At 45.9% G+C, this 12,267-nt stretch overlaps 1 protein-coding gene across 2 annotated transcripts in view; it reads left to right on the forward strand.

Annotated features, from left to right (window-relative positions):
• LOC121325953 (tyrosine-protein phosphatase non-receptor type 6-like) overlaps nt 1-8,226 on the forward strand; it is a 32,676-nt gene extending 24,450 nt beyond the window's left edge. For both annotated transcript variants that reach the window (XM_041269040.1, XM_041269041.1), the window contains exons 4-16: nt 1,078-1,270; nt 1,360-1,476; nt 1,718-1,837; nt 2,175-2,271; nt 2,816-2,895; nt 3,215-3,361; nt 3,891-4,022; nt 4,247-4,401; nt 4,574-4,641; nt 4,984-5,135; nt 5,350-5,423; nt 6,053-6,183; nt 7,647-8,226. In XM_041269040.1, the coding sequence (XP_041124974.1) occupies nt 1,078-1,270; nt 1,360-1,476; nt 1,718-1,837; nt 2,175-2,271; nt 2,816-2,895; nt 3,215-3,361; nt 3,891-4,022; nt 4,247-4,401; nt 4,574-4,641; nt 4,984-5,135; nt 5,350-5,423; nt 6,053-6,182 (1,465 nt within the window). In that variant the 3' untranslated portion in view covers nt 6,183; nt 7,647-8,226. The remainder of the gene's footprint in view (nt 1-1,077; nt 1,271-1,359; nt 1,477-1,717; nt 1,838-2,174; nt 2,272-2,815; nt 2,896-3,214; nt 3,362-3,890; nt 4,023-4,246; nt 4,402-4,573; nt 4,642-4,983; nt 5,136-5,349; nt 5,424-6,052; nt 6,184-7,646) is intronic.
• Nucleotides 8,227-12,267: the final 4,041 nt, after the last annotated feature.

Consider the following 12,267-nt stretch of genomic DNA (forward strand, 5'->3'; position numbering starts at 1 on the left):
CGAGAGCACCCCTGCTGATCGCTGCTGGTACTGGACATTGACCTTGTCGAGGTGAATCTAGAATGTGACATCCTACACTGACACTGTCAGCTGAGATCAGTATTATTAAATATTTCCAATGTGCTTCACACTGACACAGTGCACCATTATACAATGGGAGAGGGGGGGGGGGGTCCTCATTTGCAATCTTGTGGGGTGGAAGAATTGGGAGCCCCTGAAGGGGACAGAGGTCAAGTCCCTGCACCAAGTTTAACCCCTGCAGTGTGAGTGATCTGACTGTTAGCCGCTGGTACTGAGCAGTCTCATGCTGCAGGGCTCTCTCTGTGCTGTTGCTGAATGATGCCTCCCCTGCTAGTGTGTAACTATACTGCTTAACTGATTTTATCACTGGGTGTGTAACGAGTTTCTCTCTCTCTCTCTTCTCTGCCTCCCCCTGCTGGTGTATAGCAGTACCCCTGGCGTTTTCAGGCTGCATGAAAGTCACCTGTCCAATAGGATTGCAGTGCTGTATCACTGTGTGTGTACTGAGTCTCTCTGTATCACGTGTACCGAGTCTCTCGGTCTGTAGCACTGTGTACTGAATCTCTCTCTGTCTCCCCCTGGTTTTTTAGGTGGTGTTATATTTAGGGCTTCTAGTTTTCGGTTTTTATTTTCCCTCTCTTTCCCTCCCTTTAAACATAAATTAATAGTTGTTAACCTTAACTTAATACTAAATTGTTTAAATTAGCGACGCACTACTAGAAACTAACGCAGTGGAAATTAATAAGCTAAATTTGGCGATTAGAGCCAGAACAAAGTGCAGGTTCAAATAGAATGAGGTGAGATCAAAGCACGTTGTTTGTTAACTCAATCAAGATCTGAGGATAAAAAGAAACAACTTCCTTTGGTAAGAAAAGAAAGAGAATTGGCTCAAAATATTTTTAAAGGGACAACACGTGATCCAAAATAAAACCCGAAAACTAGAAGTCCCAATTATATTCTTTGTCAGTGGTATCGCTGCGTGTATTGAGCCTCTCTCTCTCTGTATCACTGTGTGTGTACTGAGTCTCTCTCTCTGTCTCCCCCTAATGTTTTCAGGTGGTACCATGGGCACCTGTCTGGCCAGGCTGCTGAGAAGCTGCTGTGGCAAAAGGGAGAGGAGGGCACCTTTCTAGTGAGGGAGAGTCTGAGCAAGCCTGGAGACTTCGTCCTGTCAATCCTGACCGGAGAGAGCAGGGAGGTGAACGGAGAGCAAAGGAACAGAGTCTCACACGTCAAAATCATGTGTCAGGTGAGGGAGGGGGAGGATAGAGAGAGGGATGGAGGTGAGGGGAGTGAGAGGGGATTGGCAGGCAGTATTAACTCTTTGTTTTCCCTCAGGACGGTTGCTACACTGTCGGAGGTGTGGAGCGGTTTGAGAACCTAACTGACCTGGTGGAGCACTTCAAGCAGAGTGGGATCGAGGAGGTGTCTGGCACCAGGGTCTACCTGAAACAGGTACCACAACGTTGATCCCTGATCCCTGAACCAGGGTCTACCTGAAACAGGTACCACAACGTTGATCCCTGATCCCTGAACCAGGGTCTACCTGAAACAGGTCCCGGGTCCCGGGTCCACTTAAATTGGTACTGCATTACTGATCGCTGATTGATTCAGGTATTGATCTCTTGGTTTGGGTGCACCCCTGTATTGATAATTAATTTAATGCTGTGTTGATTATTGATCTTGTGTTTCGCAGCCCTACTACTCGACTCGTATCAACGCTGCGGACATCGATAGCCGTGTTCAGGTCCTGACGAAAACGAATGATGCCGATGAGGCGAGCAAGAGCAAGGCGGGATTCTGGGAGGAGTTCGACGTGAGTGACAGGAACAAGTGACGCCAGTGCAATAAACCAGTAGAATAAACTAGTGTAGCAAACTACAGTAGAACCTTTTCGTTCTAACCCCTTTGGAATGGAGCCTGTTTGCAAGACTGAAAAGGAGTGTTCAATGGACATGGAAAAGCCATTGAAACTGTAACTGTAGCAAAAATCGTTGAGTTGACTGGCCAGTTGGTAAGGTTGATGTGCGTAACTCTACTGTAGTACAACAAACCTGAAAATTACCAGTAAAACACCAGTATAGAGATCCCAGTGCAATACCATTAAACTCCCAGTTCCATCCCAGTATGTCTGCTTTGTGTGTTTGACTCAGGCTCTTCAGAAGCAAGAAGCCAAACTGAAGAAGAGTCGCAACGAGGGGATGAGACCAGAGAACAAGAGCAAGAACCGCTACAAGAACATCCTGCCATGTGAGATCTATCTACCTGTGTGTGTGCGTGTGTGAGAGCCTTTCTGCCTGCCTGTGTGTGTGTGAGAGCCTGCCTGTCTCTGTATGCGTGTGTGAGAGCCTTTCTGCCTGCCTGTGTGTGTGTGAGAGCCTGCCTGTCTCTGTATGCGTGTGTGAGAGCCTTTCTGCCTGCCTGTGTGTGTGTGAGAGCCTGCCTGTCTCTGTGTGCGTGTGTGAGAGCCTTTCTGCCTGCCTGTGTGTGTGTGAGCCTGCCTGTATCTGTATGTGTGTGTGAGAGCCTGCCTGCCTGCCTGTGTGTGAGAGAGCCTGTCTGCGTGTGTGTGTGTGTGAGAGCCTGCCTGCCTGCCTGCCTGTGTGTGTGTGTGTGTGTGTGTGTGTGTGTGTGTGTGTGTGTGAGAGAGCCTGCCTGCCTGTGTGTGTGTGTTGTCTCTCTATCAATGCGTATTTTTGTCTCTATCTGGATCTGTCTGTCAGTGTATCTTTCTCCCGCTCTTCTCTTCTCCCTCTCTCTTATTCATCACATTGTTCTCTTTTCGGTTCCTCAGTTGATGAGACCCGTGTTATCTTGCAGTCAGGTGATCCCAATGTCATCGGCTCTGATTACATCAATGCAAACTACGTCTCGGTAAGGAGCTGGAAAAAAACATATTGATCAGAATGATCATCTAACACGACTAAGGGAGTAGTTTCTGTCTATACCCTCAAACGCTCAGAAAGTCTGCACAGGGAAAAGGTAGAAGAATCTGAGTCAAGCAGATAAGCGTTTAGGCATTAGTGCCCTCATTAGTGTTATTGAAACTAGAAGAAACTGAATCAAGCAGACCAGCGTTGGGGCTCCAGTTCCTTCACTTTTGCATAATACTGATTTAAGGGTTCAGACACAGTGCTGTCTCTATAACTGGAAATGGTTCTCATGTGGTGTCTCTGATCTGATTGGTTCTCAGAATCTGCTGATGGAGTCATGTGACAGGAAGAAGTTCATTGCCTCGCAAGGCTGCCTCGCCACCACGGTTAACGACTTCTGGGAGATGGTGTGGCAGGAGAGGTCACGTGTCATCGTCATGACCACCAGGGAGGTAGAGAAGGGAAGGGTGAGTGTGGAAAAGAAAGAAAAAAGAAAAGCAGCTGCCGTAACATGTTCAGTTTTCTATGATTGTAACTGATTTTTAGCTGACAATAACACACTCTTCATATACTTTAACACTGGGTCTCCCCTCCCTCCCTCTCTGTCTGCTTGTCTCCTCTCTGTCTCCTCTCCACTCCTCTCTATCTGTCTGTCTCCTCTCTGTCTGTCTCCTCTCCACTCCTGTCTGTCTGACTGCTTCCTTTCTATTCATTTCTGTCTGTCAGACTCTTCTCTGCTCCTCTCTGTCTGACTGTTTCTTCTCCACTCCTCTGTCGTCTCCTCTCCACTCCTCTGTCTGTCTTATCTCCACTCCTCTCTGACTGTTTCCTTTCCACTCCTCTGTCTGTCTCCTCTCCACTTCTCTGTCTGTCTGTCTGTCTCCTCTTCACTCCTCTCTGTCTGCCTGACTGTTTCCTCTCCACTCCTCCCCCCACCCTCTTTATACAATGTAATAACCCACTTCCCCCTCCCCTCTTTCCTCCTCCACTCTCTAGAATAAGTGTGTTCGTTACTGGCCGGAGCCAGAGGATACAAAGGAATTCGGGTCGTACCTAGTGAGACACGTGAGTGAGCACGATGCAGTGGACTACACCCTGAGAGTGCTGGAGATCAGTCCACTGAACCAGGTGAGAACCACACAGCACCCCCGCCCCAACCCCCACCCCCCTGGATCGATGTGGTTACCGTAATGGACACACCCTGATGTGGGACTCTGACGACCTCTAGTCAGGGCCGCTGATTAACTCCTTAGGTGGGTTGGGGGGGGGCCCTGACGTCTGAAGAATGCAGTGGACTACACCCTGAGAGTGCTGGTGATCACTCTCTGACCCATCTTACTGTCTTACTCCAGAGTGATGACCAGCGTGAGATCTGGCATTACCAGTACCTGAGCTGGCCAGATCACGGAGTACCCACGGAGCCCGGGGGGGTGCTCAGCTTCCTGGAGCAGGTGAACAGCAAGCAGAGAGAGCTGAGGGGTGCTGGGCCCATCATAGTGCACTGCAGGTAAACAACTACACAACACACAGGTATACAACACATAGCTAGCGAGGGAATAAAACAGATCTAATCAACTTTAAAAAAAATAAATTAACAAACAATTATTGATGAACTAATTGATATGTTGGTTAACTTAATAATTAAATGTATTTAACACATCTCACTTATCTCCCCCCAGTGCTGGAATAGGACGAACTGGAACCATTATAGTGATTGACATGGTGATCAATACCATCAACACGAAAGGTAGGTCCCAAAACACTAAATAAAACAAAAAATACTTCTTTATATGTGCAATGAATCATAGCAATAGAGGTGTTGTAACAGCAGAAACAGCAATATTGTGGGATTGTAGTGAGATACACATAGCAGTTGTAAGGTAGTGGGTAGAGATGTGGTGAGGTCTGGCTGGCTTGTGGCAGGAATAGCAGAAGAGCAGACGCAGGAGTTTTAGTCTTCACAATTAAATAACAAACCAACAAACTGCAAAATAAACCAATGCTCAGAACAAGGCCCTCCCGGTGCGTGGGGACCCCAGCAGAGCAGACTGGGGCCCAGACTGAGTGTCCCATGTTTATGTTGCTCCAGGACTGGACTGCGACATCGATATTCCGAAGTCCATCCAGATGGTGCGTGAGCAGCGCTCTGGGCTGGTGCAGACAGAGGCACAGTACAAGTTCATCTACATGGCTGTCTCCCAGTACATCGAGACCACCAAGAGGAAGCTGGAAGAGATGAAGGTGCGACTCCAAGCTTCCTGAAATCTCATTATGGTTCCTGCATTTGAAACTGACACCGTGTCTGCCATATCGTTTATAGAGGGGGGCTGACTCTGTTTAGAGCCAATATAACTTCTGTTTTTTGGCCTAGAGATTATAAAAATAAATTGACTGTAGAAGGATGGATGGCTGTGTCTGCTTGTGTTTCTAATGATGGCGATGCTCTTTTTTTCAGAAAACAGAGACTGAGTATGGAAACCTACACTTCCCCATGGCCCAGCACAGCAAAGCCAGCCGCAAATTATCCAAGTGAGACTCACACACACTAACACAACGTGATACACACACACTGATACAGAGTGATACACACACTACCACAGTGTGATACATACACTAACACAGAGTGATACTAACACACACACTAACACAGCATGATACACACACTCTATCACAGTGTATTACACATACTATCAGAGAATGATACACACACACACACACACACTAAATAGAGTGGTACACACACTATCACAGCGTGATACACACGCTAACACAGAGTGATACACACAATACAGAATGATACACACACTAACACAATGTGATACACACACTAACACACAGTGATACACACCCACTAACACTTAGTAATTTGTGGTCCAGTGGTTAAAGAAAGAGGCTTGTCACCCTGAGCAAGTCACTTATGTATCTTGTAAACCACTTTGTGATGGCGGTCCACTATGAAAGGTGCGATAGAAATAAATAAATAAAATACTTGCAGTGATAGTGATATTAGTAAAGGAACAGTAGCTAAGGGACTCTCCATATCACCAGCAGTAATACCAATTGCAGTGATACTCATTGGAACAGCAGTAGCATTAATGGCAATAGTAGTGACAACGACTCTATCAGTATAATATTGGTACTGTGTGTGTTTCCTGCAGGAAGAAGGAGGATGTGTATGAAAACCTGAGTTTGAAGGGAGGGAAGAAGGAGGACAAGGTGAAGAAACAGAAATCTGAGGAGAAAGACAAAGCCAAGTCTGGAAAGAGTGGTTCTGTGCGCAAGAGATAAGGTCAGTGGTGCAGCTGCAGGCCAAGGCAGCCATCTTGGCTTAATCTGTGCTCAGTTAAGAACATAAGAAATCTTGATGTTTGGTTGTTAGTAGCTTATTGATCCCAGAATCTCATCAAGCAGCTTCTTGAAGGATCCCAGGTGTCAGGTTCATACAGGAGGCCATGGTGTCAGTTTCATTATTACTAAAAGCACATCCGCTGACAAAGAACTGTGTGAAATACTTTATAAACACAGCTGACTGGTCGCGTTATACCTTGTTTCCATGAACCTGCAGCAATGTGCTGGCATTGTTCTCACTGTTATGAAAGAGTGCCACATTGTTTCCTTGATTTTTGTAAAAACCCATACCATACCAGCACTATGCCATGTCAGCATTCTTTTGTATCTGATACTGGCCCGGCACGGTAGCTGCCCAGAGCCAGGGGGGCGTGTGCAGAAATGTGTAACGAAACAGAAAAAAATGTCGGTAAACAAAGAAAGAACTCAGTGGGAGGATTTTAAAAATTAATATGTTAAAAAAAACTTGTTGAGAATGTAACACCCAAAAATAACTGAATACTGCCGTTAGGAACATACAAGTGTCAATCTATCTCACTAGACTACTGGAATAGAAATAAATGTTTCCCGGTGCTGTGAAGAAAAAAAAAAAAAGCATTTTGGCCATTCACAAGGCTTATATAGAAATGGAAGAGAGATCGAGGGAAGGTTACAGATTTGCAGCAGCTGAAAACCAGTGATTATTTGTTGCTTGTTTTAATAACAGCAGAAAAGTTTGCTATCACGCAATACTGCTGTCCGTGAGATTACTGCCTTCTATGATAGTTCATTGATATTTTTATTCTGCTTTTGGTCATTTTCATTTTTTGTTCATAAAGTTCAATAGTTCAATAATTCATAGATTTTTTGTAAATAAGATCAATAATTAAACTACATTTAAACAAAACGTAACATTGCTTTATGCAATACCAATGTGAATTTACAATCAAACTTTATATTACTTAATATTGTTCTGATTGATAATGTAAATCTTATAGCAGGCTTTACGTTGTCTTTTACAATTTATTTCCATATCCATCTTGACGCATCTTCGATACCATGTGTTACCATGGTTACCATTATATGTTTTTTGTGTCATTTCTGTTATCTACACAGATTTATATATTTTGTGGGGATAACTTAGCATGCTTCATTACTGTGCTGTTTATGTACCACGCTGACACTGTATGGAAATACTAATTGTGGAAACGAGGTAAAAGACAAAGGCAGACAGTGGGCGTCCATACAGTTCATTCCAGTATTGGCTATTTACAATTAAATGAAAGTTTGATATTCAGTAAAGAAAAAAAAGCCACCAGTGCCCTTGCCAGGTCCAGCAGGGAGTTCTTGCTCACTGACACTGACTGCTCTTACACATCATCACAAGCACCGGAGCTCATCACATCCTGTATTCTGTTGTTTCAGGTGCTACTGAATTGATGAGAACGCTTTGCCATCGTAAAGTGGAAGAGAGGGGAGAGGGTGTACAAGCCAGACACATACACACAAACACACAGACGCTCACACACACAGAGCATTTACACATTGACTATGCACATTTACTTCCCACAATCCTCTACATAAAGGTGCAGAGCCCCATAGTTTTTCTTTCTTTTTCCAAGGGCTGTGTTGAAACGGTTGCTTCTTGTAAGACAAGTGCACAGTGAAGACTCTGAGAAAAACTTCTTGTAGAAATGCTTGCCCATTAATTTGTTACATTTCTTTTATTATTTTATCTTTTATCTTTTATTAAAAACATCAAACATGTAAACAAAGAAAAATACCTATTTTAAAGGTGTGCAATGATGATGTTGCGAGTGATGTAGATCAGGGATTTAGAGAAGCTGGTTCAGCAATTAGGGATCAAGAGCACTGTTAAAAAAACTGTGTGTTCAATGTATTTTTCAATATTTTAAAATAATACATTAATAGCAATGTTGGAGTGTATTTTTGAAATAATAACAAATCTTTTTGTAACTTATAATTAAAACATTTTCACATCAAATGTTTTTCTTTTTGTCATTTTGTCAATCTAAATTTGGAGGTGGTGGGGTAAACAGACAGACAGCCAGACACAGAGACAGCACTGTTGTAGAATCTCTACCCTCGTCAGTTTTGCATGTCACTGGCTCTGCTTATCTCACACTGCAGGGAAATTCTTGTTAATTTCTCTCCAGTACAATGGCAGCTATGTTCAAAGCCAGCCCATGTCCGTGTGAAAAACTAACAGGTGCTTCTGTGCACTTCATGCAAAGGAGCAATACCTGCTAAAAAATAAAGGTCATTTTATACATTCTGTGTGCATGAGCGTGTGTGTCTCACTGTGTGTAACTGTCTGTGTTTGTCTCAGTGTGGGTGTTTTTATTTGAATTGGAATTAAGAATCATAATTTATAATACAATGGGAGAATGTAAAACAGTAAATGAAAACGTGTGTGTCAGCACATTGGTTTCAGTCTGTCCGTCTCTGCCAGTGTGTGTCTGTGTCAAATTCAAATTTAGCTCTGTTGGCATAATAAAGTTATGCAAGTACTGCTAAAGCATTTACAGAACAGAAATAAAAATAAAAAAACAAAAAACAATGCATATAGGGAAATAGAACATAGCTATTTACAAAAAGAAAATAAATTAATATTATGTACATGGTTAATTATACTATCAAACAGTTTTGGCCAGATTTTTACAGATGTTTTTAGGTAATGTATTTCTTTCTTTATAGAATAGTATGCTCTGCATGCTTTTCTGTCACGGTCTTTATGGCTAATTTGAAGCTCCCACATGAGCAAACGAACAGACCCAGATGTGTCTGTGGTAGTAAAGCATGCTGAAGCTCCCCCTCGAGAGGATACAGTTAGTCTTCTTCACAGACAGGAGTGATCATTCTCCTCCAGTGGCTCTGAATGGAGAATATTTCAGGGTACGAACAATGCACACTGGGTATTTCACCAGGAGGTGGAGACAGACCGTAGAAAATAAAAACCACAAAACCACAAATATATGAATCAAGTAATTTATTATAAAAACACGTTTTTATTTTCATTTTAGTACTAAGGCAAAATAGAATTAGTTATTGTTATTAAGAATTCTTCTTCTTCATTTCACTATCTAATGATGTAAAAACAGTAGGGAATGGTGGCAATAGAGCTGGAGAGACTTTGCTTGTTCCGGTGTTTCTGGTTGTGGAAACAGCTCCCTGACTCCACAGCGTGCACTGAGGCAAGTGTGTATCTGTGGCTTAACACATGATGCCCGACTCCCCCCCCCGCACTTTAGATAGTCCGATCCTGCTGCAACTCCTGGGCTATTTCAAAGCATCTGTCTGTCTGCCAAGCCTGTTTGACAAGGGAAAGCCGCTGGCTGGGCTGTGACATGATGAGGGGAAGCTGATGGCTCGGCAGTGACATGACGAGGGGAAGCTGATGGCAGGGCTGTGATGATGAGGGGAAGCTGCTGGCATGTTGTGAAATGACAAGGGGAAACTGCTGGCTGGGCTGTGACATGATGAGGGGAAGCTACTGGCAGGGCTGTGATGATGAGGGGAAGCTGCTGGCTGGGCTGTGATATGATGAGGGGAAGCTGCTGGCTCGGCAGTGACATGACGAGGGGAAGCTGCTGGCAGGGCTGTGATGATGAGGGGAAGCTGCTGGCATGTTGTGAAATGACAAGGGGAAGCTGCTGGCTGGGCTGTGACATGATGAGGGGAAGCTGCTGGCTGGGCTGTGACATGATGAGGGGAAGCTGCTGGCTGGGCTGTGACATGATGAGGGGAAGCTGCTGGCTGGGCTGTGACATGATGAGGGGAAGCTGCTGGCTGGGCAGTGACATGATGAGGGGAAGCTGCTGGCTGGGCAGTGACATGATGAGGGGAAGCTGCTGGCTGGGCTGTGACATGATGAGGGGAAGCTGCTGGCTGGGCTGTGACATGATGAGGGGAAGCTGCTGGCTGGGCAGTGACATGATGAGGGGAAGCTGCTGGCTGGGCTGTGACATGATGAGGGGAAGCTGCTGGCTGGGCTGTGACATGATGAGGGGAAGCTGCTGGCTGGGCTGTGACATGATGAGGGGAAGCTGCTGGCTGGGCTGTGACATGATGAGGGGAAGCTGCTGGCTGGGCTGTGACATGATGAGGGGAAGCTGCTGGCTGGGCTGTGACGTGACGAGGGGAAGCTGCTGGCTGGGCTGTGACGTGACGAGGGGAAGCTGCTGGCTGGGCTGTGACGTGACGAGGGGAAGCTGCTGGCTGGGCTGTGACGTGACGAGGGGAAGCTGCTGGCTGGGCTGTGACGTGACGAGGGGAAGCTGCTGGCTGGGCTGTGACGTGACGAGGGGAAGCTGCTGGCTGGGCTGTGACATGACGAGGGGAAGCTGCTGGCTGGGCTGTGACGTGACGAGGGGAAGCTGCTGGCTGGGCTGTGACGTGACGAGGGGAAGCTGCTGGCTGGGCTGTGACGTGACGAGGGGAAGCTGCTGGCTGGGCTGTGACGTGATGAGGGGAAGCTGCTGGCTGGGCTGTGATGATGAGGGGAAGCTGCTGGCTGGGCTGTGACGTGACGAGGGGAAGCTGCTGGCTGGGCTGTGACGTGACGAGGGGAAGCTGCTGGCTGGGCTGTGACGTGACGAGGGGGAGCTGCTGGCTGGGCTGTGACGTGACGAGGGGGAGCTGCTGGCTGGGCTGTGACGTGACGAGGGGAAGCTGCTGGCTGGGCTGTGACGTGACGAGGGGGAGCTGCTGGCTGGGCTGTGACGTGACGAGGGGGAGCTGCTGGCTGGGCTGTGACGTGACGAGGGGAAGCTGCTGGCTGGGCTGTGACGTGACGAGGGGGAAGCTGCTGGCTGGGCTGTGACGTGACGAGGGGAAGCTGCTGGCTGGGCTGTGACGTGACGAGGGGAAGCTGCTGGCTGGGCTGTGATGATGAGGGGAAGCTGCTGGCTGGGCTGTGATGATGAGGGGAAGCTGCTGGCTGGGCTGTGATGATGAGGGGAAGCTGCTGGCTGGGCTGTGACATGATGAGGGGAAGCTGCTGGCTGGGCTGTGATGTGACGAGGGGAAGCTGCTGGCTCGGCAGTGACATGATTTGGAGAAGCTGCTGGCTGGGCTGTGACAGGTGTAAAATGACCTAGGAAGAAAAGGTGTAAAAGTACCTGCAGTTCATCAGGCTGCAGACTGATTACTTTTCTTATCCTGAGGTGTGGTAGAAAAGATTTAAAAATGAAGATACAGATTTGCTTCTTTCAAAACTGTACATTATAATGTGAGCCCTGCTAGGGGGCAGGACGAAGTGCGGCACTACAGAGATTCAGGGAGCTCATCTCTCAGACACAACCATTTCTGTGGCTTCACATTTCAAAAACAGACTGAATATTGAAGTGATCTTTGCAGAGAGAGACAGAGCAAGAGAAAGAAAGAATGAATTTTGTAACTTTAAAAGTGCAAAAACTAAAATAGTTTAACATTCTCCCCCCTATCACCGTGATATTAAAAAATTCAGAGCCATTAAGACAGACAGATTGTAAAACGCTCACTAAGTGCTCCGTCAGCAGAACTTAACAAGCGGTGATCTCATAAACATACTGTGGTATTCTGCAGTATGTAGAGTTTGGGGGAGAGGGGCAAGTACAAATATAAACAGTTTTTAATTTGTTTGCACTTCTGAAGAAGTTACAAATATAAAGAAAGACAGACTAGCATCTCTGTCCATCTCTCCCTATGCAGACTCATGTTTTAAATCTGTTTATCAATATGCATCAATAGGCCTTGTTTCTTTGGCCCTGCAAAGCATTTCAATATTTTCCAGAAATTATTTTTTTCAAGCTTGCAAAACAGGTCCAACGGCTTGAGTCACACTGCCCGCCGTCCCTCCCTCCCTCTATTAAAAAAAAAAACAAAAAAAGTATTTGCACCTTCAGTGTTAGTAATGATATACAACAAAACATACTTCAATTTGGCAACGCTGGGTTTATTTTAAATTGATCAAAATGACTGCGGCCCTTAAAGAGGGTGGCCGTTAAACGAGGGCGACCTTTATTAATAATACTACGATTTTCAA

Source organism: Polyodon spathula, chromosome 13 (assembly GCF_017654505.1).
Source record: "Polyodon spathula isolate WHYD16114869_AA chromosome 13, ASM1765450v1, whole genome shotgun sequence".
In the NCBI taxonomy this organism is placed as follows: domain Eukaryota; kingdom Metazoa; phylum Chordata; class Actinopteri; order Acipenseriformes; family Polyodontidae; genus Polyodon; species Polyodon spathula.